Below are 27,809 nucleotides of genomic sequence, written 5' to 3' on the forward strand. Positions count from 1 at the left end.
CCTTCTTCTTTCTCCCCAAGAACCTTGAGCTAAAGGACTTGCTGCCGTATGGCTTTGCTATCCACCACGCCGGTATGTCGAGAGTGGACCGTACTCTGACGGAGGATCTGTTCGCTGACCGGCACATCCAGGTCCTGGTGTCCACGGCCACTCTGGCCTGGGGTGTCAACCTGCCGGCGCACACCGTCATCATCAAAGGCACCCAGGTGTACAGTCCTGAGAAAGGCAGGTGGACTGAGCTGGGAGCCCTGGACATTCTACAGGTCAGTCTGAGCTGGCGACACACTAAAAGTCGTAGCCTCTTGCAGGGTTCGCACAAGGTCCTTGAAGTGCTTAACACTGCGCCATAAACGAGTTAACTCGTTATTGGCCGCCATGCGTTTGAGCGCCAGAAACTAGCTAACTCGTTTTTGGGATCGTTATTTCATTTATTCGCTATATCTATTCATAATTCATAGCTGCAGCCTCTGGTATCCTCTTCAGAGCCTGTCTGAGCTGGAAGACGGTCAACACCGCCCTCTACTGCCAGGCGGAGCTATTATTGCATCTCATTGAAAATGGGTTGGTGTGGTTTAGGAGGCGATCTGAGCCGGGCGCCCGTCATTGTGAACCGGTCGGTAGTGTGGTGCGGACCTCCACGAGCATTATTTGGAATTGCGATCAGATATTTGGATTATCTCTTTTGCATTACATCAGATACAAGGTAAGAAGATTATATATAAATTTGATCGTTGATCTGACATTTATTTCTACCGCGATCGATCACAGCTATATGTGTGGACCGTGTATGGCTGTTTACCGTTGGCTGCGGTGGGGGGGGGGGGGAGCGCCCCGCTACGACGGTCATTTCATGTATGGACGAGGAGACATACTAATGATAATCTAGCATTGATTTCAGGATGATTAGATAATCAGCAGAAAAATTACAATGTGATGACTGGATTACAGTAAAACGCCTTTTTCTCGCCTTTTTCCTGGAATTACTGAAAAACACCCAAACCATACTCTATTCAAAACGGTATAAAACAGATGTACCAATGTTTTTTCAATCTGTCTCGGGCATGTTTACTAGAAGCAACTCACTGAGACCCGACGGCGTTATTAGACCCATAGATATAATATAAGATATATTTTAAGCACTCGCAAATGTCAGTCTAAAACTATATCCATTGAATAAAGACCTGGGGTATGAATGAATGAATGAATGGGGTATCAGCGCCCCCTGGTGCTGGCGGTCAATGTGTTAAAGTGCTTGATTTTATTAATTTTTTTACAAAAAAATTCAATTCCTTGAAAACAGCCCATTTTTTAACAAGGTGATTTAAAAAGTCCTAGGAATTCAAATCGACCATTCACATTGAATATTTTGTTCATCCATGATCAAATTGCTCTGAATCAAGAAATTGTTATTTTTTTTCTGTTTTAATCAAATCTGACGAGTCGCTGTCTCGCACGCTCTAATTGCTTTTCCTAATTTCTTCGTGTGTGATGCTCTAGCTTGCTCTAGCTGGCAAGCAGGCCAAGAAGATGCTTAAAAAAACTGCATTTAAAAGTGAATTGTATACTTCGAGTGACATCATTGAAAAAAAAATTGTGCTTGGAAAAGTACTTAAAAGTCCTTGAATTTCATTTTGCAATGTCTGGGAACCCTGCTCTTGGACAAACAATATGAGCAGTGCATATGAAAACACAGCTAATTTGCCAATCATAAGTTTTCAACGTTAATTTGTTTTTATGCATGTATCTCTGTTCTCTGTAACACGGCAAAACACAGTCTGCAGTCAGTCTGCAGTTGTTCACTAGTTACTAACGTTAACCACAACTAACGTTTCACAACTACAAGCGTAGATGGCAAATTAACAAATCTCAAGTGCATATTTTATTAGATTGCAAGGTAACTTAAACCTACCATAATGTGCGAAAATAACTGTATAGCTCCAATAGCTGCCTGACTAACATTAACCCATTCTTCGCCAGGCATTGTACCCTTCTTATACCATCCTCTGCCAGCTCTATTTGTCTATGGAGATGTTCACCTACTTTGCAGGGCTATAACTTTTTAAATTGTATTGCTAAATTGACATTACTATGGCCCATTCAACATCGATTAGCTATTGTTCAGGGTGTAGGAACGTTTTACTTTTTCATTCACACATTCATACTAAAATACCGTCGTCCAGAGTATAAATGTTTTTATCGTTTTCTGCAGTAATTCATAGAACGTGAGTTATAGCCATTTATGCATATATTACATCATCAAATGCAGTTTGCTAGCGATTGACGTCGGATTAAAAATTTCAATTGTACAAGGTCCTAAACGTCATGACTGGTCATCTGCTGGTGACCGGAGGGGGGGGGGGGGGGGTCGTTGTAGTATGGCTGTGATATATTGATCATAGCAGTTTGTATGGATAATAATAATCAAAAACGCTGAAACTCACCGCAGCTTCCTCTTACCAGCGTGGTAAGAGCGTGATCAGCGTGGAGCAAAAAGTTCGCTATTATGGGATGTTGATCTAGATCAGGGGTAGGCAACCCTAGGCACACGTGCCTGCATAGGCACGCAGGGGCATTTGCATAGGCACAGGGGGCAGCAGTAAAAAAAAAAAATATATGTATATATATATATATATATATATATATAATTTTTTATTTTTATTTTTTTTTGCTCTGAAATATTATAGTGAAATATTTTGCACTGTTGTCGCATTTATCTTGTTGAAATCCTCCCACAGGTTCTTTTTACTACCACATATTTAATTGAGACCCTTTATTTGTTTATTATTTCAATTTAGCTGGAAATACATTGCTACATCATTCAGTAACATTTGCAGAGCCTTATAACAAAACATTATTACGGTCACCATTGTGACCAGTGGGATTAATCAACAATTTTTATTATTTATTTTTCTATTTCATTGAACATTGCACATGTTAAAAGCCATTTTTTTTAACTCAAAATGTGAGTATTACCAAGTCAACTTGTGTTCTTAAAACAATGACAATAAATATAGTTTTATTAGGTTGAAATAATGTGGTTGTGTACTTCTTTTTCTGTTAACTTATTATGGATTGAAAACTGAAAACCTTAATGCACAGTAACCGAACTCAATATTTTTAAGTTCTGGTAACTTATTATTATTATTTTTTTTACAGTGTAGTCTTGCGATCAATCAAAACTTATTTACACGATATACCTCACATTCACCCTCCATTCACATCCTGGTGTTCTCCTGGTGTTCTCCATTAGGCCTGTAGGTGGAGCTATGACAGCACACGTACAGTACACAGTGTGATGTGTCAAAAAATGTATGGGCAAATGTGAGTGAAATGGTCGCACTGTATGCAGCTGTTTGTCTGCATTGCATTCCCCCCCCCCCCCCCCCCCCCAACTCAGATTTAGGGTTGATACAACCATCATAATAATATTGTTAATAATAACAATAACAATAATGATGTAATAATGTAAAAATTATCATTAAAAATACCTGATTATGAGAAAAAAAATTACGATGCATGGAATATTGTTGAGGCACACTAGTTACAACTATATTTCAAACAGGCACTCCATGTCAAAAAGGTTGCTGACCCCTGATCTAGATGAACCATTTCCGGGTTACTATATACATCCAAATAACGTTGTTTATTGAGTTATGGCAACCGATCGATTATCCAGTGTGTTGAGATGGAGCCCCGGGAGCGAGTGGCGGACGGAATAGGGTGGACACCAAGCACTTCCGGCCCCACTTTCCCACCGATCGGCCACCAGGTGGCGATATTGAACCGTTGGAGAGTTGAGTGGAGATCCACAGCACCCGTCAAGGATCCGTCGGTGAAATATGAATGCCATGACAGAAATTTTAAATATTGATCTCGATGATGGCGTAATCCGTCATTGGCAGATTAAGCATGGCGAGGAATGACGGCTTAATCCGTCAATGGCGAAGAATGGGTTAACAAGCATGCTAACGTACTCCACAGAAGCGTGTTAGCTTCACTGTCTTCACCTCTGCAGGAGCTCGTATAGAAACAACGTTGCCATTAGGCTTGGGCGGTATAATTTTTTTCATACGTCATACCTTTCCGACATCACACCCTGGTATACGGTATATGGCGGTATGACTTTCATCAGCGTGGGTGGGGGAGGAGCTAAATTAACAATATACTCGTTATCACCATACATAAAGATTTTCCTGGAATAAATACTTTATCTTAATCATAACCATAGTTGCAAGACGTTATAATAAAAAGGTCTCGTTATCTTGCATTATTTCTACATAAGCAAGCACACGTTAATTTACATCCACAACACATAACTGTGGTATCTTAAGAATGATACAAGACGCTTATATTGAAACGCTTTGACATTAGGGCCGTTCTTTCAACCTAAACGTGCACTTTCTTCAACCTCAAACCTAAATTCCTTAGTGACCCATGTTACCAACTTAAACAAACTGCACAGCGTGCACATACGAGACACACAGATATGAAACGCCATACGGAACAAATAACGTATTATAACGGAGGCTGAAATGAGACCAACATGACTCACAAACTCACGACAGTACACATACAGACGCACAAAATGTAATCTGCATTGATGAACTGATAATCAAAACCCAGCTGAAGCCGTTAAACCCCTGTAGCGAATCACCGAAGCCAATATGCACACACACAGTCGAACTGGAACGGTTTACCAACCATACACTCCCGGCATTCATAACTGGGACAATTATCCATACGAACGTCCTGCGTTCTAAGAAAAGATATCCGGACCCTCATACGTTGATCTTCCATACACTTAACCATAACATAACATACTTATCCAAACAACGTGTTCCCGAGTCCACATTCACGCACGAATCCGTACTCTCAAAATGTTCGAAAAAAGCTCTGATCTAATGAATATAACCAAACAACAAAACCTCACTAGATGCAGAAAAAGCTTTTGATAGAGTAAACTGGTCATTTTTATTCCGGACATTACAAAAATTTGGTTTCGGAGAGTCGTTTATTCACTGGATTAAAACACTATACACGTCACCCATGGCCACTGTTACTACTAACGGACTAACATCACAAAGCTTCACATTTCGCAGGGGAACCAGGCAGGGATGTCCACTCTCCCCCTCTATTTTTGCCCTTTTTATTGAACCTCTCGCAGCAGCAATCAGACAAAATGATGATATCAAAGGAATCATTACACACAATACTCACCATAAGATCAGAGCTCTATGCAGACGATGTGTTGTTATACCTACAGGAACCAACCAATTCACTACAAGCAACTACCAAACTCATATACTCTAGAGCCATATGAAATCCGCGCGGACGGAATCACGGAATTTACCAATAAAAATGGAATCAACTGCAAAACGTGGAATATTGCAGAATTTGGCCTAATCTGGACTGAAATTCCGTTTTTGGGTGGAACGTTTGTTGCAAAGCAAATATGACCGGGGAGGCGTGAACGCTACAGTGGGTTACACACAACACGCAGCAGTGCTTAAGCGTCTGCCGTCTCGCTGCTTCAGTGTTAATGTCGTCAAGAAGCTAAGAAATCCCGTAATAAGCCCTAAATTCAGAGCAGAGCAGTATCCTAATGACGTTTATGCCTCCGGCGATAAGGTGTTTTGCAAATTCTGTCAACGTACCGCAGACTGGACCCGCAAAAACACGTGCGACACTATTGTGATTAAATCGCTATGTAACGTTACAGTACATAGGACTATAGATGGAAATGATGGCTTCTTGCTAAATCTAGTGCACCCATCTATTTGTTTAATGCAAACGATTGTCATTACACACTGTCCTTTATTCCCGGCCCTCAAAAAAGGGCCAGGAAAAAAGCAAAGATAAGAAAAAGAAAAAACCTCCGATACCCGAATCCACAATCATCCGATGTCTGAAAGTGGACCCATGGTCCATTCGACCTTAATAAACGGACGGCCACCGGTCCATAACCGCATTCTATAGAAGAATAAGTCTTTATTTGTCATGCAGATTAACACGCATGCGAGATGGGCGACCCACAGGAACACACTATAACGTCGCATGGCGCACAGTCTCTGACATCACACTCGCTGCGACGATCCCATCTAGAAAGAAACTTATCTGTATTTTTTACGGTATTAAAAATCATACTGTCAGGATTTCTAAATACCCTGGTATACCGTAATACCGTCATACCGCCCAAGCCTTGTTGCCATAAATAGTCCAATAAACAGCTGCCTGCCTTACATTAGCGTGTGGCCTGTCAACCAGCAATCACCAGCAGCACGGCGCACAGCACTTTCAGTATAGTGATTTTGCCTTCAAAATACGTTTCTTTTGTTGCCTATGTCATTTCGAACAGACCTCTGTAGATTTCTACACAGACAGGGTTATGTGTGTCAAGAGCGGATGCATATCTTATATATATTTACATACTGACACAGTAGTACTTGGTCTGTAGCCTAGTAGTGTTAAAAACGTATGCATGTATTGCAGATGCTTGGTCGAGCCGGCCGTCCTCAGTACGACACAAAGGGAGAGGGCATCCTGATCACGTCCCACGGAGAGCTGCAGTACTACCTGTCCCTGCTCAACCAGCAGCTCCCCATAGAGAGCCAGATGGTTGGCAAGCTGCCCGACATGCTCAACGCTGAGATAGTACTGGGCAATGTGCAGAACACCAAGGTGAGTGGCTGCTGGCGCACACAGACACAGACGCATACAGACACATACAGACACAGACACATACAGACACCTCATCAACACGCACTGCTGGGTTATCTGTGAAACGGGCTTCCCACAGTCATGGAAACCATGGAAGAGTCAGGGGACGTTACCTATGTGTACCTATGTCCAAGCTATCTTAACACTTTCGGGGCCATTCACGTATATATACGTTATTGGGCGCCAACGGTTAACGGCCTTGTTTTCCCCCTTTTTTCGATTTTAATATCCTATTCAATGTCGGGGACCTGTATGTTGCCGTTAAAAGGCATACTGGGACTCCGAAGGTGCAGTACCGACCAGATCCTGCTAGTAGGCAGTATCGAGAGTGCAGTAAACCCTTTTCCAGACCGGGTGTAACACTCTAATGTCTCCGGACGGACTTTTCTAGTAATGGGAAACCTAGGGCTTCACTCGATCGCATTGAATAGTTTTCGGGACCCCCGATCCATATGTTGTGGTGGGTTATGTCGTGGACCAGATGGGCATAGGATGGACCAGATGTGTGTGTAACGACAATCTGACGTAAATTTCAGCTTGATTGTGCATGGTTTTCATACCCATCCCCCTGATCGACATGTGTTGTGGTAATAACAAATGCCATTATTGGCAATCAATTAATCAGAAACTATCCCCCCCCCCCCCCATTTCATGCATTCATGATGAAACATAATACCTATCATATGCATTTGATTTGAAAATAATAGCGTGTCCAGGGACGAAACGCCAATGGAATTAGTAGAATTCACGTTGCGCCCTATAGCCAGCCTCCCAGGAATTAGCCCGGATCATTCCGAAATTATACTCATATTCACCACGGAATAACGCATGAACGTATTCATGAACAAATTTATTCTTTTTTGCATCTTGAACGGAAGATAGTTACTGTCAAATTACCATGGTATTGTATCCATAGCTATAATATAAAATATAGATTTAGCTCTACAAACAACGTGACGCACAGTGAAACTATGTAATGAAAACGTGACCGTGCTATAGCTATATACTTAAGTGAATGATAGTTTGCAGTTATGGATATAAGTCTGGATATACGTTTTTGTTGTTTTATCTACAATTTTGCATCAGCACTCACACTTGACTTTAGCGCAGTCACTAACCGACTTTGGATTTAATTTAAACATGGAGCAAATGTGTTGGTTTGGAAAAACTGGAACCATGTTGTGGAAGGTCCTGGAAATTGACTGAGTGAGAACCCTGTCTAACACGTTCCCTGCCTGTTGTGTTAGGATGCTGTTAACTGGCTTGGCTACACCTACCTGTATGTGCGCATGCTCCGAAACCCCACCCTCTACGGCGTCTCCCATGACGACCGCAGCGCTGACCCACTGCTGGAGAGGCGCAGGATGGACCTGGTGCACACGGCAGCCAACGTCCTCGACAAGAACAGCTTGATCAAATACGACAAGAGGACTGGCAGCTTCCAGGTACGTGCATAACTTAAATGAAATGTATCCAACAGTTTTTTTTGTTTTTTTTTATCTACTTTTTCTCCCCATTTTTTCAATGTTTTCTCCTGTCCCCAATTTCGTATTGTCCAATTCTACCCTCCCCTATCTCGAACGTTGTTAGGCCATGCCTCCCACAAGCCGGCTGCAATGTGGACGAAGCCTTGCATCACGTGTCCCCTCCGGTACTCGAGGAGGCAGCCGTCGCATCTTTTCACCTGCACAGCGCGACCTCTCAGCGGCGAGGGTCTGCGTGGGAGAGACATGCCGCCCTCGTCGCTTCCTGATTCTACTGCGCAGGCGCACCAACCGACCTGTAGGAGTCGCTGTCCACAACGTCCGATCCCCACCCACCAGCTTCCCACCCCCTAATACTGCCAATTGTATTAGTATGAACGACCAGCCAAGCTGCGCTGGTAGCAACGCCGAGAGCTGGGCTCGAACCCAGCACCTCCTGCGTTGGTGGCGAGCGCCTTGCCCACTGCGCCACCTAGCCGCTCCAACAGTTTTTCTTGTGAGCAACGTGCTTCTGTTTATATTCACATTTCCATCCAGATAGACTGTTTTCTATTGTTGTTCTAAAGTCTGCAAGCTGAATAAATGTCCTGCCTCTTGGAATCTTTGCCAAATCCATTTCCGTGTTGAGTTTCACTTTCAGTTTGACAAAGTTGTAATAACTCTTGACCTCCTCCTTTGATTAGCAGGCAGTTGGCTTGTTAGATTTAGAGTGAGGTTGTATATACCAATCGATATGAAGCACAAGGCCATGCTGTTTACACGCTTCCAGTGCACTCTTTTAGTTCTACGTCACCCCCATGCTCACGCCGCGCTGGTGCATCCTCATGCGTGTGCTGGAAGAACACATGGTGCACAGTTCTCTGGGACCCTTTTTCTCCTACTGTGCTATATAGCGACATTTTCATCAACTAGTGGTCAACGACTCCATTGGATACCTCGAACTCCACCCCCTTTTCTTTAAAAGCAACAGTTGTGTTTGGAGAATCAAGACGGCGGAGTTTGGGATATGGCAATTAAATTCATATTTATTATTATCATTATCATATGTAGATTTCCCACCCTTTTTTCTCTTGAAGGTTACAGACTTGGGACGTATTGCCAGTCACTTCTACATCACTCACGACTCCATTCAGACCTACAACCAGCTGCTGAAGCCCACGCTCAGTGAGATTGAGCTCTTCCGTGTTTTCTCACTCTCCTCTGAGTTCAGGAACATCAACGTGAGAGAGGTATGGCCAAAATCTGGAATATTATGGACTGTTTTTAATTTCCACATATAAAAGAGACAAACACAGTGAAGTTAAATAGTGACACAAAGCTTTGTCCAACAGGAGGAGAAGCTGGAGCTTCAGAAGCTGCTGGAGAGAGTTCCCATTCCAGTCAAGGAAAGCATCGAGGAACCTAGCGCTAAGGTAGTACTTAAAGTGTGGAGATTGAGAAATTTGATAACTGTTTTAAACAAGAACTATTAACTAACAGTATCAACACATAGGCCTTATTGGTAAAAAGGCTGACACAGAACTGTAAACAAGAACATTGATTCGTCGTTGTTATTGTTGATGATTGATTGTACTGCTTAAACAACATAAATGTTGCAGTAAACTATGAAGGCTCATCAATACCAACCGTTCCTGTCTGTTATTACAGATCAATGTGCTGCTGCAGGCGTACATCTCTCAGCTTAAGCTGGAGGGCTTTGCTCTCATGGCTGACATGGTGTATGTTACACAGGTAAGGCAGCACCTAGTAGTGCCCTCATTATTCTCTCCGTTAAACATACAACAATTAAGAGGAACAAAGGACTTGGCTCTGTGCAGGCGACAGCCTGAGGAACCTATAAAGGACTTGGCTCTGTGCAGGCGACAGACTGAGGAACCTATAAAGGACTTGGCTCTGTGCAGGCGACAGCCTGAGGAACCCATTGAGGTTGGAACGGGTCATATTTCTGTGCCCAAGTTCATTCTTTGAAGATGTACATTGTTTGCTCAAATGTTCAGTTACAGTAGCTACTTCTTTAAAACCCTCATTCTAAAACACACAAAGCTCCTTTCTTCTTTATTGTTATACGTTTGACCTGCTGAGCTTAATTTTGCCACGTTTTTTTTTAATCCGTTAAGTTTAGTCAGTTAAAAGTAAATGGTCATGACTCTACAGAGTGCTGGAAGACTGATGCGGGCCATCTTCGAGATTGTGCTGAACAGGGGCTGGGCTCAGCTCACCGACAAGACAATGAACCTCTGCAAGATGATCGACAAGAGAATGTAATGTATTTTTTTTTATAAATTTTTCATCTTAATGGACCTGTCTCAAACCCTGCCCCTTTTCTTGATCCTCCAATCACAACTGTCGCTTACCTCGGACAAACTTGGTTTGTCCGAGGTAAGCGACAGTTGTGATTGGAGGATCAAGAAAAGAGGGCAGGGTTTGAGACAGGTCCATTGGTACATAATGCTTTGTGCTTATTTGCCAGTACAAGCTGTGCGTATTAAGTAGTGATCCTTTGTCTGCAGGTGGCAGTCGATGTCTCCTCTGCGCCAGTTCAGGAAGCTTCCAGAGGAAGTGATCAAAAAGATAGAGAAGAAGAACTTCCCCTTTGAGCGCCTTTATGACCTGAACCACAATGAGATAGGTGAGCTCTCATTCCCAACATGCACAACCCCATATGCCCCTTATTGAATTCCCTCCCCGGTTTTTAGAGTTTGCTAATGGGTTATTTATTTTTGTCTTGTCTTCAGGTGAGCTGATCCGCATGCCCAAGATGGGGAAGACCATCCACAAATATGTCCACCAGTTCCCCAAACTGGACCTGGCCGTTCACCTGCAGCCCATCACCCGCTCCACGCTGAAGGTGGAACTAACAGTCACCCCTGACTTCCAGTGGGATGATAAGGTCGGTTAATAACCCAGTTCCAACCAGGTGGAAAGTCCAGTCACACACTGTGCCTTAATCATGTGCTTGTCATGGACGCTGACCAGGGTAAAATATTTACACGTGCCAAATGTATGCCAATAGGGAGGTGTAGTGGTTACGTCATTGTTGTTTCCGGCCGGTCCACCTCGCTTGAAATTGCAATGTATTTCCAATGGACACATTTCTAAATCGTCTCGTTTAAAACAAATAAAGCGTGAACATTGGCATGGTGTACCTTTCTGTGTGTATTCATCCACAATCTATAGCTCAACATGAAACAATTCGCAATTAATCGTAAAATAATTACGTATAATTTTATTTCAACCAAAAATGCTTAAACAATAATGTTAGTGATAGAAGGGAACACATTTTGTGCAAAAATGGAAAGCTTGCCAATGTTCATGAGGCAGAATTATTACAATAGCCGATAATACATTTTCCCAGTGATAAATCCCTATACGGGTGGACCGTGCGGGAAACTAAAGTGACGTCAGACTACACCTCCCTATTGGCATCTGCCAGGCTGGGAGGGAATTTTTGTAAGAAATGAATGAGAGTGACGATGTAGATCACAAAGATACAAGCCTTTGGTTTGTTTACCATTTCCCTTGGTAGGTGAACCACAGCAGGTAGGATTCGGACCCCGACTCACTCACTCTTTGCCATCTAGATCCATGGCTCGTCTGAGGCCTTCTGGATCCTGGTAGAAGATGTGGACAGCGAGGTCATCCTCCACCACGAGTACTTCCTGTTGAAACACAAGTACGCCCAGGACGAGCACCTGGTCACCTTCTTCGTCCCTGTGTTCGAGCCCCTGCCGCCGCAGTACTTCATCCGCGTGGCCTCGGACCGCTGGCTCTGTGAGTGGAAGTCGCCATGGAAATAAATACCTTTTTATGGCTGCGTTCATTGTCTTTTCCATGGACATGCATGACTAAAGTTAAACATGGATGTACAGACTTTATAGAAGATTGTTTATTTAAAGACTCTACTCCAGGTTTTATATACTTAGATATTGTATATAATTGATCTATCGTAAACCCTGCCCTCTTTTCTTGATCCTCCAACCACAACGGTTTCCCCGAGAAGGGAGGATCGAGGAAATTGGGCAAGGCTTGCGATGGGTCAATTGGTTAGGCCTTGACCCTTACGCTCACCTTGTTTTCTTTTGCTCTCAGCATGCGAGACCCAGCTTCCCGTGTCTTTTCGTCACCTGATCCTGCCAGAGAAGTACCCTCCACCCACCGAGCTGCTGGACCTGCAGCCACTGCCCGTCACCGCTCTCAGGAACTCTGCCTTCGAGACCCTCTACCAGGACAAGTTCCCCTTCTTCAACCCCATCCAGACACAAGGTGGGGAACATTCAGGGACTGACGTGACAACACTTCAAACTAGGGATGTCCCGATCAAGCTTTTTTGGCCCCGATCCCAATTAGAGTAATTTAATAAAATGTTAAGTATTTGCCGATACAGAGTCCCGATTTTGAATTCAATTCAAATTCCGTTTGACACTTATAACGGGTGAGAACACACGCATGCACAGACATAACTTAATGCACACACAAACGCATCTGATTGAGTTCTCCGCTTTCTCTCTCCTTTTCGACTTATGTGTGTGTGTGCATAGCGTAACCTCCCCACTAAACGGAGGATGTAGGCAGATGCTTAGCCTGCATCACAGCTTTCTTTTAACCATTCCACTACCACACTACCAAATGGTTAACCCTTTCACTGCGAGAATACAGAAGGTTAACCCTTTCACAACCACACAACAGAGTGTTAACTAGGGGTGGAACAGTTCGCATTCGAACCGTACACCGTTCGGTACGACCTCCACGGTTCGGGGCATGTGTGTATTGTTCGGTTATAACGTTAGCTGCAAGCTAGGCTAACGTTACATTAGCCGCAAGCTAACCGTGGAAACGCTCAGAGCGAAGTGACTCCACGACACCAGTTCCATTAGTAAGGAAGGGGGGGAGTATATTGACGAGGCTTGACAACAGAGGTTCAAAGGTAACTTCACATTTATTGGCTGTTGGTTTATATTGTATCATCAGGGCTTCTCCTTCCAACGCAGTGTTACTGTTGACTATTTACTTCCTTGTGTGACGTCACTTCAAATACGGCATCCAAGACACTCCAAAAGCGAGTCGAGACGATTAGGTACCATGCTGTGAAAAGCGGCATAAGAGAATACTTCATAATGTTTCATGCAATTAAAAAGTAAATATATATTTAGTACACATGATTTATTTCTTTTAAATAACAGTGACTTTTCCTTTTTGATAAGAAAGTCTAGTGCTGGTTGAGCATATGCATACTTTGTTTGCACTAAGTTAATACTTTGACAAATGTTGCCTATATTTTTCAGTCAGTTTGGTCTTTGTGTGCCAAACATTATTAAATTTAAACTTTTTTTTACCAAATAAATGAAGCATGTTTAAATCAGCAATGCCTCCCCTCTCTCTCCTAGCTCTAACCGTCACTGTCAAAATAATGTGCCTGATGTCAAACTGCCTAATTCTTTCAGTTTTTGCATGACTACGTCCTTGAGAATAACTGAAAAGTTGGATTATTTTTAGGCTACATATATCTTATGCTGATGTATGGTATTTTTGGAGTGTTAAATTCTTTTTAAATAAAAAACAACGTATACCGAACTGAACCGAAAACGTGACGCCAAAACTGTGATACAAACCGAACTGTAGATTTTGTGAACCGTTCCACTCCTAGTGTTAACCCTTTCACCCCTAGTGTTAACCCTTTCACAACCACACAACAGAAGGTTAACGCTTTCACTACCACACTACAGACGGTAGTGTGGTAGTGAAAGGTTAACCTTCTGTCATGTGGTAGTGAAAGGGTTAATGGTTTCCTCTAAAAGGATCGGAATTCATGTTTCCGACGCCGATCAGACTTGTACTTTATCCTGCCTGGTGGTGACCAAGCGTGTCACTGCTGGTTAACCTCTGACCTGAGCCGTAAAGACTGAGTTGGCCTGTCTGTGTTCCTCCAGTGTTCAACGCCGTCTACAACAGCGATGACAATGTGTTTGTTGGAGCTCCGACTGGCAGTGGGAAGACCATCTGCGCTGAGTTTGCCATTTTGAGAATGCTGCTACACAACGCAGAGGGCCGCTGTGTTTACATCACACCCATGGAGGCGCTGGCTGAACAGGTACTGAGCTGTGATATCAACCACAACTTGATCATCAACTTCTTCTTCAGGTGACATTATACCAGCCTCCCTACGGTTCTGGAGAAACCTGGGGAAAAGTCATGGGTTTTCTTTTTATCAATTGTTTTCCAAGCCTGCCGGTACATCTACCGGTAGTTTCTTTTGAAGAAATGGTAGAAATGACACAATTGCTGATTAAATTACAAAATCCCTGATTACATAAGTTGTAAGTGATAGTTGTAGCCAGTCAAAATAAAACCAGGGGCATTCAAATAAACATATTGGTCACGGTTATTGTGCTGTATGTCATCAAAAAGTCACATAATTTGAAGAAGGAAAAATGTGTATGAATCCTTTAATTCCTTGATTGTCTAGGTGTTTATTGACTGGCACCAGAAGTTCCAGGATGCTCTGAACAAGAAGGTGGTGCTGCTGACTGGAGAGACCAGCACAGACCTGAAGCTGCTAGGGAAAGGGGACATCATCGTCAGCACCCCGGACAAATGGGACATCCTGTCTCGCCGCTGGAAGCAGAGGAAGAACGTTCAGAATGTCAGCCTCTTCATCGTGGACGAGACGCATCTCATCGGAGGAGAGAACGGGGTAAGACTCCTGCCCCTGGGGTAAGACTCCTGCCCCTGGGGTAAGACTCCTGCCCATGGCACTTCTTTAGACTTCACACATACACACGATAAAAACATTTCTGCTTGCACACATCAGAAGCATAATACAGTCCAAAAAGGTTTACAAGAAGAAAAAATTGCATTTTGTACTGCAATGCGATGGTCTTTTTTTGTCCTGCTTGTCATTGGAGAGTGCTACACAAACTGCAATGTTTATGTCAAGCCGTAGTCATTTTGTATTCATTAACATAATATGAGTATTTGCTGATCTGCAGTTATCTAAATGGTAAATGGTGCATTTATATAGCGTTTTACAATTGTGTGCCTCACATTCACCCATTCACTCCACACATTGCCGGCGGGGGCAACCATGCAAGGTGCCAACCTGCTCATTGGGAGTTAGTGTCTTGATCAAGGACACTTCGACACGCTGCCTGGGAATCGAACCGGTAACCTCCGGATTACCAGACGACTGCTCTATAGATGTCGCCCTCATTTATAGACCATCCATCCATATTAATGCCCACTCTCGTTGTTTCAGCCTGTGTTGGAGGTGATCTGCTCCAGGATGAGGTACATCTCTTCCCAGATAGAGCGTCCCATCCGCATCGTGGCCCTCAGCTCCTCTCTGTCCAACGCCAAAGACGTGGCCCACTGGCTGGGCTGCAGCACCACGGCCACTTTCAACTTCCACCCCAACGTCCGACCCGTGCCTCTGGAGCTGCACATCCAGGTCTGCAAACACGGAGGAGAAAGACTATAGGAGTACACTAATAAGATCTATCAAGGAAGTGTTTTTTAACGACCTATTAAACCTCCTCTGGTCTCCTCAGGGCTTCAACGTGAGTCACACTCAGACCCGCCTGCTGTCCATGGCCAAGCCGGTCTACCATGCCATCATGAAGCACTCGCCCTCCAAGCCGGCCGTGGTGTTCGTCCCGTCCCGCAGGCAGACCCGCCTCACGGCCATCGACATCCTCACCTTCTGTGCTGCCGACGTGGTTCCTCAGAGGTCAGACCTCTCTAAACGTGCCTGTTGAATTGGAATGGTGTTATATGAGACTACAGAAATTGTCAAATAATTATGTTGTGAAATGCTAATTGTGTTTTTGCCTTTCCCCTAGGTTCCTCCATTGCACTGAGAAGGACCTGGCTCCTTTCCTGGACAAGGTGAAGGATGCGACCCTAAAAGAGACTCTGGCCAATGGAGTGGGGTACCTGCACGAAGGCCTGTCCGTCATGGAACGCAAAATAGTGGAGCAGCTGTTCAACTCAGGTACCACTCCTCAGTCTTCTGTAGTCATTTAGTTGTGTGTGTATATATACAGCGATTGGTCTCTAGAGGTGTAGAGGGTAGTGATTATGTCTGATTGTCCTGCATCTTTGGTCCCCTGCGGTACCGTGTTGGTCTAGAGCAGCGGTTCTCAAACTACGGGTTGCGACCCAAAGTGGGGTCGTGGGTAGGTGACAGTGGGGTTGCGCATTGGCAAGTAAAAATAAAAATCAATAATTATTATTTATTTGTTTATGTTCTGGCAACATATTTTGGCTAACTATGCCTCATTTTATAAATGTGTATTGACAACAGTGCTGTAATAAAATGTTCTAAAAAATATACATGATCAAGTTCAACAACGTGTGCTATTGGCGACTGGGTGGCGTAGCGAAGATTGCGCTCGTCACCAATGCAAGAGACTCCGGTCTCGAATCCCGGTGTCAGCATTGCCTGTGGCTTGGGCCAGTCGTCATACTATCTCAATTGGCAGAGGTAGCGGGTGGAAAGTCGATGGGTGGGGATTGGACGTTGTGGACAGCGACTCCTACAGGTCGGTTGGGTGACTCCTGTACAGCAGAGACAGGAAGTATCGGGGGCAGCGTGAGCCTCCCACGCGAGTCCGTGCTGTCTGGTGAAAAGATGCGACAGGCTGCCTCCTCGTGTACCAGAGGGGACACGTGATGCAAGGCTTCTATCCTCACTACAGCCGACCAGTGGGAGGCATAGTCTAGCAACGTTCAAGACAGGGGAGGGGAGAATTGGCGACACGAAATTGGGATGGGAGAAAAAAATTGAAAAATAAGGAGAAAAAGTGGATAAAAAACAACGTGTGCTATTATTTTGATATTCCTTAATTCCACGTTGAAATTACACGATACATTAAGTGTGGGGTCGCCAAAAATAAAATGGGGTCATGGTATAAAAAAGTTTGAGAACCGCTGGTCTAGAGGTAGAGGACATGGCTAGCATTATATTTAAGGTGCTGTGGAAGTTTTCCTCGGCTGCGGTTACACTAATGGCCAGTTTTAGTTTTGTTGTCGGTTTCGCTTTTCAGAACGCAACGTAATGGCAGGCAAGTTAGACATTGGTTTTGCCTCCTGAGCACAGTGATGTAGTACAATGCCAAAGCAGTAGGTGGCAGTAGGTGCCAGGTGGCGAACATGAAGGCAATTTTCAACTAATCAGAAAAGCTGAATGTGCCAATACACTTCCTGCAAAAAAAACAACAAACCACCATCTTTAACACTTTCAGAGCCCAAGCTTAATCTTGATTTACCGCTTGAATGCCCACCATCCACTTCAATGTTAGCGTTAAAAACGCCTAATCTATGTTTAAAATTATGGCTATGTGTCTAATCTGCCCGTCGCTTATCAATGACTCGTTTTCCAGTCAACATTGTCGAAGCGGATTGTTTTTTTATCGGTTCATTTTCGTTTTATAGCATTTTGAAAAGCCCTCGTTTTCAAGGAAAATATTAAGATTCCATGATAAAAGACGTTTACTGGAATATTCTAGAATACACAAATGTCATTTTTCGGCCTATTTATGAATCGTTTTCAAATAAACGCTAGATTATCGATAGTATATGTGTACGTATGCACGCTAGATACGCGAGCTGAAAAATCGATTCTCTGATTTCCTCATCAGCAATCGCAGAGACACATCACACATAGGGCAAACGCTGAGATCTCAGCGAATACAACTCTGATTATCCCAAGACTGGTAAAATAGATTCCTTACCTCAGATCAGATGTTCTCCAAAAAGATCATTCCAATTCCTGATCGCCATTCCAAATATCGATCACACTTTTTGATTGAGTATTGGCTACTGTGAATATATATTCCAGGCTGATTCCCGTCCCGCGATGACTTCCATGTTGAGCAGACAGCTTGCCAGCTCAAGGAGCCAGCTGGCTCCGCCTCTACATATAGACTGATCCTGCAGTTACACAGGGATAGACGATAGGGGGCGCTTTTTTCCATTCTGAGCTGCTGGAGGAGCTGCTGTACCAACAGGAGACTCGGTTGATGAAATATGAAATCAGATCGGTAATAAACAAATAAAATTATATTTGTTGTCGTGGGCATTCAGGCATTGGGCTGATGAAACGAGATATGACGTCATGGGCACTGAAAGTGTTAGCCAACGTAGCATTTATTTTTCAGCAAAGAAAGTGCAATAAAAGTGCAATAAACAAAACGGATACATTCACTGTGTGTTCTGCCTCATTTGTTGATGAAACAAAACTAACATCAACACAATTGACCACCAAGAGCGGATAGTTTAGTCTCACAAAAAGATCTCCGATGTTGTTAGCTACATGCTAACGTGAATGGAATATGCCAGTACAACAGTATAGCATTGTGGCTAGCAGCTTGGTAACGTTAATGCTAGCAGAATGAATGGATGTAAACTTTATTTAACAGATTGCAGAATGGGTACAATGCGGCTCAATACAAACTTTTGTTAAGGGAATGCAGACTGTTGTAGCTTGGACTGGGCTCCTTATAACAATAACTTGACAACACATGGTAGCCGCAGCTACTCGGGACAGCTCTGCTGGAAATAACCGTGCGGGTCTCTACTGCACATGGGCGTTGAGCAACAACGGCTCCGTATCCGGCTCACGCAGATTACATGGCAGCATTGTCGGCGAGTATCCAAAACGGAAACACAATTTCAGCGTTGCCAGTAGGACAACGCGTTATCCTGCCAAAACGGTGTTTCTTTTTAACTTGGACAGCAAACGTAATCATTCAGCAACAAAAACGTTCCTGTATTCACCAGTGTAACCAGCCCCTCGGGGCCTCTGTTCACACCTCCCTCTCCCCCCTTTATCCTCCCCTTCCTCTCCCCTCATACCCTATTCTCCCCCACAACCCCACCCCCCCTTTCCCAGAAAGCTTAAAAGGCAAGCTCACAGAATTGGGGGGGGGGACCTTGGTTCTTCTCCCGGCCAGAGAAGTCAAGTCCTCTACTAAACTCCTGAATCTAAATTTGGATTTGATTAGCAATGCTTTAACAATAAATGTGTATCATCCATGAAGATTTGACCCTGCGCATGATTAACCTCTCCGGTTCCACCACAGTGCCCACCGCTTCTGCCCCTTAGCAAAGTACTGAACCTTGAACTGCTCCAAGGATAGAACTCTTATACATACTGTACATGTAGGGAGCTATGTGTGGAAAGATGATATGTAATAGCCTCACAGTCTCATGTAATTTAAGTATACTAGGGCTTTCAAATTATACATTTTTATACATTTTCCAACGTGTTAATCACATGAGAAGCTGTTCTCATTCTCTGCCACGCTGTTTCCGGGATATGGCTATGCGCTGCCACGCAGGGGAGGAAATTATGCCATTTTACTCGCCAAATGCGAGTATTCTTTATGTTTGGCGAGTGATTCATGAAGAGCACTCGCCACACTGGTGAGTAGTAAACAAAACAAAAAAATCATTCTGCAATCTGCTGATTCGCTCACAAGCCGAACTCTGACTCCCCCCTTATGATTCCTCCCATTTGCGCCTCATAATAATCCATAACCAATGAACATCATCGTTGCGCTCTAAGCTCCTCCAATGAACACTCGTTTTCAAGAAGATGCCGCCCATCTAGGGGAAGTGGATAGACCACTGCGTGCAGCCCTACAGACTCCTGTCACCGGCTTGACAACGTAGACAAACTTAGACAAAAAGGCAACAGTGGATGAAAATAATTGCATGTAGAGTCGTCGCTTTCGGATATCGGTGCGGTCTGACATGGGGGCGAACAACAGCATGCGACGTAATTTTTATAGACTAGTAAAAAAAATCACTGAGCTAGCCTTGGCTAAAATGGCTCCTTCCACATTTTCACGCAGGAGCGCTGTGATTGCTGGCTGCTTTGTCACGTGCCTGGTGCGCCCAGCAATCACAGCGCTCCTGCGTTAAAATGCGGAAGCAGCCATTTTAGCCAAGGCTAGCTCAGTGATTTTTTTACTCGTTTATAAAAATGATTTAAAATGTTTATTAGCAACACCGAGCTGTCAAACCCTGCCGCCGTGTGTGTGAAACCCTAATGCAACGGTGGGTACCTTTGAAATTTATATCTTATATATTTTGGACCCACCGCTCGTCTTTAACCAGTGCTTGATGTGCACATTAACATGGCTAGTAACGTGGGAACCAGTGACTGCGTATTCAAGCGAGGCTTGCATCGCAGTCACGAAAGGGGCTACGGCTTTGCTTAAATGCAGCCGAGTGACATTTTATTATTACCGAATTATTACTGGGTTTCCCCCCATATCACCACTCGCCCATATGCCCTTCACAATGGTGATGTTGTCATACTTGTCATTCAGAATACACCTGCTGAACCCTTAGCGTTGACATGAGATTCGATTCCAATGTATTGTCATCATACAGCACAAGTACAGTACAACCAGAATACGTTTGGCATCCAACCAGAGTGCAAATGTAACAAGTCAAGTTCAAGTTTTGTTTTATTTAGCTATTACATTACAATGAAATGCGTGGTTCTTTCACTGCCCAGCCCAGTCCAGCCCAACCCAGTCCAACCTAGACCAGCCCAACTTTCCCTGCCCAACCCAGTCCAGCCCAGCATCTTTCACTGCCCAGTTCAGCCCAACCCAGTCCAGAATAGTTCCCTCTTTCATGTTAATATGTGATATCCTAATATTTTGAAGAGTAGAGACGGTGTGATTAATATGTTTTATGCTAATATTGTGAAGAGTAGAGACACTTAATGTTTTATTGTAATAAATATTTTAAAGAGTAGAGACACAGTGATTATTACTATGATTGAAAATCAATTTAGACGAAGACATACAAAGAAGTAATTATCACAATTAGCGATTTATTTATGGCTGGTAAAAAATCTGTTTGGCTGGTAAAAAAAATCATATACTCGCCAGTTGGCTGGTAAGTCAAAAAGTTTGTGTCCTCCCCTGCTGCCACGCATTAAACCAATGGAGTCAGTCACCTTGTTTGCAGGGCTATAACTATATTATAGCTATGGATGCAATACTATGGCCCATTTGACATAGAGTATCGATCGTTCAAGATGTGAAAAAGAAAAAAAAATTCCATCCATACATTCCCGTTTTATACCGTGGTGAATATAAGTATGGTTTTAGAGCGGTTTAGGGTAATTCCTGGGAGGCTAGTAATAGCCTGTGACATATATTATCGCTGCTGTCGGGACAAAACCTCATAACTCCATTTTTTTTATTTATTTTTTATTATATAAATCAACTCCGTAGATCATCCTCCATATGTGTGTGTGGGTTTTACAAAGTTTAAACAATAGGAAAGCATTAAACCGATCATCTGTCTAAACCTCCTAACTCTATTCACCCTCAAATCTGTGTTAGTTTTTTTCATCTGCTGAAAAGTTGGGTTTTTGGAGTTATGAGGTTTTGTCCCGACAGCAGCGTTATACTAAATCCATTGGCATTTCGTCCCTACACACGCTACAATAAAAAATTCAAATGCATATGATCGGTATTATGTTCCATCATGAATGCATGAAAGGGGTGGGGGGTTCCTTTTCCGATTAATTGATTGTCAATAGCGGCATTCGTTAGTACAACAACATACACTGATCAGGGCGATGGCTATGAAAACAAGGCACAATCAAGCTGAAATTGACGTTAAATTGCTCTTACCTGTGGCCGGTGGGATTCCAAAAATAATATTCCAATTATTTGATTGCCATCTGGTAGATCGTATGTCCATTTGGCCCACGACATAACCCACCACAGCATAATGAATCAGGGGTCCCGAAAACGATTCAATGCGATCGGGCGAAGCCCTAGGTTCAGGTTACTAGAAAAGTCCGCCCCGGACCAATATAATCGATGCACAGCCCAATACAGAGTTTCAAAGGATGTGCAATTCCGGCCGCATCCTACCAGGCGGCGGTATTGGACTTTTGCGATCTCAGACTCATTCCCTATGGTAACACCAAGGTCCCTGGATGAATAATGAATAAAAATATCGAAAAAAAAAAAAAGGAAAAACTATCAAATAACGTATACGTGGTTGGCGTTCAAAGGATGGCGCGCAATAACATATAATTGTGTTGGCGGAGAAAGAGTTAACAGCAAATGCTAAATGCATCTGTAGGGGCTCTGGTAATTAGGCTGCTCGATTATGGCAAAAATCATAATGATTATTTTGATTGATATTGAAATCACAATTATTAGACACAATTACTGACAACATCCTATGACGACGACTGACTTTGTTTCATGTTTATTCTCGACCAAAGACGGCCTTTCTATCATCTTCTACAAGTTACCAAAGACGTTTTAAAATAACTGGCAAAGTGCGGTGGCTCCCTCCTCCCTCTCAACACAAGCTGAAACTACTGTTTGGGCTTGAGGGAAGGGGCAGAGTGCACCACTGTGAAGGAAGGGTGATAAGATAAAGATAAACTGAGAGCAACACAGCATGCGGCACAATAGCCATTTCACCTCCATGATCGCAGGAAGCCAAAATCTTAATTGAAATTGAAACTCAATGAATCTCCAGTGCTAGAAATGCATGACAAAATGTTTTGGGGGGATGTAATCACAAGTACTCACTCATTCGTTATTATAGTATGTTGAATATGTGATCCAGAGTTGACCCAGCTGCATAATTGGCAAAGATTAGTGCCACCATTAGCGTTGACTACCGGTAGGCTGCGTTAGCTGAGCTCTTCTACTTTAAGCTTGTTGTGACTTTGTTTAATCCAACAATCCGTTCAGAAACCTTTTTCTAATGAGATCTGTCGTTCAGAAGACCAAGGGATGTCTGGTCACTCGTGATTCTCCGAGTTTGCATGTCAGAAGGATTGGGAAGTTGTAATACAATATCAATGTGTTCATCTTTACCCTAATTCTGGTGGGTAGTATTATATCTATGGTGCCTACCATTTCTGCCAGAATGCCCTTTTATCAAAGCACTGAACCCTGAACTGCTCCAGGAAAAGAACTCTGAAATATGCTAGGGCTGCGCAATATGCCAAAAATATATCACAATTCTGTTCTGACAATATAACAGTATTTGACCTTATAGTTTTCTGGTACAAATTACAATGCATTTACAATACATTTTCTTTTCACGTCTTTATCTTGTAATACAATTGTCATGGTCCTATTTCATTCATAATGGTCTATTTTCTATTACTTTTTAATACTGGTGCAAGGAAACCTTTTTTAATCAACTTGAAAATATACTGTATATATCATATATCATACATAAGATATGTATATATTAAGGGCAACGGTGTGTGTATATATATATATACCGTAAATCCTCAAAAATAGGACGGGTCTTCTATTTACCTCAGCTGCAAAGAGCACCAGGCCTTTATTAGAGAGAGGTTTATATAAGAGGCAGGCCTTAATTTCTAAAAATGACACTCATGGACATAATCCCTTCATTTTCAGACTTTTATTGCATTATTATTATTATTATTATTATTATTATAATTTTTTTTTAAATACGTACATTGTCTGTCTACATTTATTTAGACTAGCATTGACATTTAAATATTGAGTGCAGTTGAGTAATTGTGGGATTAACGTAATTCACACACTGAAGTTGGAACTGTCTATACTAGGTTGTGGGGTCCGGGGACGGTTTAGCGTGTGGTACCTTCTCGACTTCCTCCGTCAAATCGAGTTGTTTACATGCAGGGAATAGCTTTAGCTACTAACGCTGTCATAGCATCATGATCTCTAATGTGTCAACTGGACAACGCCAGCCTCTCCTGCCAACGCCATATAGATAGCGAACGTTAACGTCATCCAGCTGACACCACATATCTAGATATTATGACAACGTTGGCTAGCGCTAAAGCTAACCAGAGGGAAACGTTAATGTATGGTAGTCAGTGTAGCGGGAGGCAGCACTTGATTTCCATTGGCAAGAGTTTATCTCATTCTATATCAAGGCACGAAAAATAAAAAAATAAACTTTTTTTTGCGACCTTATAATAGAGCCCGGCCTGTGTTTGTCTAAATGCATCAACCCCCCCCCCCCCCCCCCCCCCCCCATTATAAGAGGCCCCTCCTTTATCGGAGGTCCCTCCTCTATTTGAGGATTTACGGTACACACCTTCATATTCAGTATACCTTTTAGGGCTGTCCTCGACTAAGGATTTGGATGGGCGACTATGATTGGCCAAAATTTGCTGTTAGTCGACTATTGGTCGACAAAAAAAAAGTATAATCTTTTTTTTAAATAAATTTATATATTTTTTTTTGATTTTTTTATCATTCCATTTGGGCTGTGGTGGGTGCTTAATGTCTGAAGGAGTCGACTGAAGGCTTCTTGTCCTCTGCAAAAGCATGCAATTGGTCCACTGATGGATACATCTTGATATTTGTCTAGTCTAGTGTGTTCATTAGATGGGTGAAATCCTCTTTCATGCCTCTGTGCCTGTTTTCGTAGGAAGTTTGCCTCTGGTATGCGTGCCATTAGTGTTAGCCACGCTTCTAGGCCTCTTTTCTTTTGGAAAGAATGATACAAAAAATATTATATATATTTTTTTAATATATGTATATATATTCGACTAAGAGGTTGGCCAGTCGACTACGGCTCCTTTCGACTGATTAGTCGACTAATCGGGTCAGCCCTAATACCTTTCATTCCTAAAATGCATACACGTAGAGGCCTGTGTGTGTTTGTATCTCAGGAATATACTGAAAGACTAATTTCACTGGCCTCCTGTGACTAAAGTAATCATCTGACCGTCTGCTCCCCCCAACAGGTGCAGTTCAGGTGGTGGTGGCCTCACGCTCTCTCTGCTGGGGCACCAACATCTCTGCACACCTGGTTGTTGTCATGGACACTCAGTACTACAACGGCAAGATCCACGCGTAAGTCTTCTCACTGAACACTACACTGTTGTTGGATTTGTGTGGGGCTCTGTGTATATATATATGTTAATATGGTATGGGAAATGCCAAAAAATATTAAAGGTTTGGGGGAATATGGAAAATCACTGCCACACTATTCCTTACTCATGAGAGAGACTGTTCATAATCTAACACTAATCTTTAGTCAAACAACATTGAGTGATACATACATACAATGTAGATCTGGAAAAGTATGGAATTTTAAAATGGAATAAATTAATTAAAAAAATGCCCCCTCCCCTTCTCTGCAGCTACGTGGACTACCCCATCTATGATGTCCTGCAGATGGTGGGCAAGGCCAACAGGCCCATGCTGGACGATGAGGGGCGCTGTGTTATCATGTGCCAGGGCTCCAAGAAGGTAAGAGACACTTTCCTGTCTTCCTCTTTCCATTTCTAACCAGCTTGTTGCTGTTAGTTGCTCAGAAGGAGCTCCTCTATAATCACTGTGGGCTGGTAGGTTCAGTCACACAGTTGGATTTGCCATCCACACACTCAACAACTACATACCCTTCATCCTCCACACACTCAACAACTACATACCCTTCATCCTCCACACACTCAACAACTACATACCCTTCATCCTCCACACACTCAACAGCTACATACCCTTCCAAGCAACTGAAAAGCAGTAACGCACTTGTTTATTTTGAAAAGATAAAAGGTGGTGAGCATGCATTCTCTCTCATGTCACCAGGACTTCTTCAAGAAGTTCCTGTATGAACCACTGCCAGTAGAGTCCCATCTGGACCACTGTCTCCACGACCACTTCAACGCAGAGATTGTCACCAAGACGGTGGAGAACAAGCAGGATGCAGTGGACTACCTGACCTGGACGTTCCTCTACCGCCGCATGACCCAGAACCCCAACTACTACAACCTGCAGGGTGAGCCAAGCACCACAATGGAAATAAGAAGCTGTGATGTCATGGTCCGAGTGCCTTATGTCTTTATGGTTAAATAAACTAAACTAAATTAAAAAAAGCCACGTGTACATTGTCAAGGAGGGATGGAACAGACTTGTCTCTTGCTTAACCCTTTAGAATGAATGCAGAGTCTGCAGACAGATCGGAAGTGTATTCTGTTTTGTGCCGACTTGACTATTAGTGACAACTCTTATTCTCTCTCCCTCTCTCTCTCTCAGGCATGTCCCATCGTCACCTGTCAGACCACCTGTCTGAGCTGGTGGAGAACACGCTGCATGACCTGGAGCAGTCCAAGTGCATCAGCATTGAGGATGAGATGGACGTGGCACCACTCAACTTGGGCATGATCGCAGCCTACTACTACATCAACTACACCACCATTGGTTTGTTTCAACTCAACTGTGTGCCTGTTATTAACTGGCTACTGTGCTGATTGTCATAGTAAAGGCCTATCTGCACATCACCAGTTCTTTAATTCACGCAGGGCATGACATTTGCTTTTTTCTGTTTTCCACCACTGGAACTGAATTGTGGGGGCATTTCTGAGTATGTATATGGTAATTAAATGAGAACCCTTTTTCCAATATTAATATATAATGAATTTCACATTAATATGATAATTTAGTATATAATAGGCCTTATTGTAAGAAAAATTCTATCCTTGATTTCAAATATTTTTACACCCAATATCTGTGTAAAAGCATTTTATGAACTTTCAGGAAGATTTCTTTGTTTTTATTCTTGACCCAGTTGATGTTTCACCCTGAAGTCCTGTGTAACTAACTGTTTCTCCATCCGTACGTCAGAGTTGTTCAGCATGTCCCTGAACGCCAAGACAAAGATCCGTGGGCTGATTGAGATCATTTCGAACGCTGCAGAGTACAAGAACATCCCCATCAGACACCACGAGGACGCCCTGCTGCGACAGGTCACTGCCTTCACACAGTAAACATGTCTCCCCCCATGTATGACATCGCTTGGTCCTCCTGGACAGGAGTGCAAATGGTTGACGATGGCGAGAGCCGCTACAAAACGTTCATATTGTTACCAAACATTAGCACATGTTACTAGTAGGGAGGGGCACGAGTAATGTTTTCCTAGATCCAGTACTTGCGTGAATTACTCGAGTAGTGATCGAGCACTCGTTTATGCAAATACATTTTTAGAACGCATAATGAGCATGGCAGCAATAACAATGCACAGCGATGCGGTCAGGTGGCGTAGCGGAGATTGTGCTTGTCACCAATGCAAGAAGCTGCGGTCTCGGAGAGTCAGCATTGCCTTGGCTCGGGCTGATCGCTATACTAACTTGTTTGGCTGAGTTAGGGGGAGGGGAGCCGTGGGTTGGGTCCTGGGCGTTGTGGACAGCGACCCCTACAGTTCGGTCGGGGCGCCTGCTCAGCAAGGGTAGGATCTGGAGAGAGGTAGTGCGACCTTCCACACGTTACACTCTCCCGGTGAGAATCTGCGCGGCCAGGCTGGCTGCCGGCTGGCTGCACATGCGTCGGAGGAAAACATGTGACAGTCTCCGGCCTCTCGGACCAACAGTAGGGCAAAGTGCGCAACAACCAGGAAGGGGGTTGGGAATTGGCATAATGACTAACAGTGGGATGGGAGAAAAATCGGAAAAAGAAGGAGAGGGAAAAAGATAATAAAAAAAAAAAAAAAAATGCACAGCGATGCTTAATGCTTATTGTCAGTCAAAACTGTCCATTTCTAAGAATAACATTACCTTGACACTGTCTGCAGAAGGTCTCTCCACTCATGGAAACGCAGATATTT

General features: G+C 43.3%; 1 protein-coding gene across 2 annotated transcripts in view; it reads left to right on the forward strand.

Annotated features, from left to right (window-relative positions):
• The window catches only part of snrnp200 (small nuclear ribonucleoprotein 200 (U5)), a 64,413-nt gene that overhangs the window by 31,913 nt on the left and 4,691 nt on the right, over positions 1–27,809 (forward strand). The window contains exons 18-38 of one of the 2 annotated variants that reach the window (XM_084319841.1): positions 21–263; positions 6,490–6,678; positions 7,965–8,162; positions 9,278–9,430; positions 9,533–9,613; positions 9,849–9,932; positions 10,356–10,462; positions 10,712–10,830; positions 10,937–11,091; positions 11,783–11,972; positions 12,291–12,464; positions 14,129–14,289; positions 14,665–14,892; positions 15,454–15,645; positions 15,746–15,924; positions 16,037–16,188; positions 24,955–25,063; positions 25,354–25,462; positions 25,799–25,988; positions 26,246–26,410; positions 26,834–26,955. In XM_084319841.1, the coding sequence (XP_084175967.1) occupies positions 21–263; positions 6,490–6,678; positions 7,965–8,162; positions 9,278–9,430; positions 9,533–9,613; positions 9,849–9,932; positions 10,356–10,462; positions 10,712–10,830; positions 10,937–11,091; positions 11,783–11,972; positions 12,291–12,464; positions 14,129–14,289; positions 14,665–14,892; positions 15,454–15,645; positions 15,746–15,924; positions 16,037–16,188; positions 24,955–25,063; positions 25,354–25,462; positions 25,799–25,988; positions 26,246–26,410; positions 26,834–26,955 (3,300 nt within the window). The remainder of the gene's footprint in view (positions 1–20; positions 264–6,489; positions 6,679–7,964; positions 8,163–9,277; positions 9,431–9,532; positions 9,614–9,848; positions 9,933–10,355; positions 10,463–10,711; positions 10,831–10,936; positions 11,092–11,782; positions 11,973–12,290; positions 12,465–14,128; positions 14,290–14,664; positions 14,893–15,453; positions 15,646–15,745; positions 15,925–16,036; positions 16,189–24,954; positions 25,064–25,353; positions 25,463–25,798; positions 25,989–26,245; positions 26,411–26,833; positions 26,956–27,809) is intronic. The other variant, XM_084319842.1, reaches the window with a different exon arrangement.

Source organism: Notolepis coatsorum, assembly GCF_963971535.1.
Source record: "Notolepis coatsorum genome assembly, chromosome: 1".
Lineage (NCBI taxonomy): Eukaryota > Metazoa > Chordata > Actinopteri > Aulopiformes > Paralepididae > Notolepis > Notolepis coatsorum.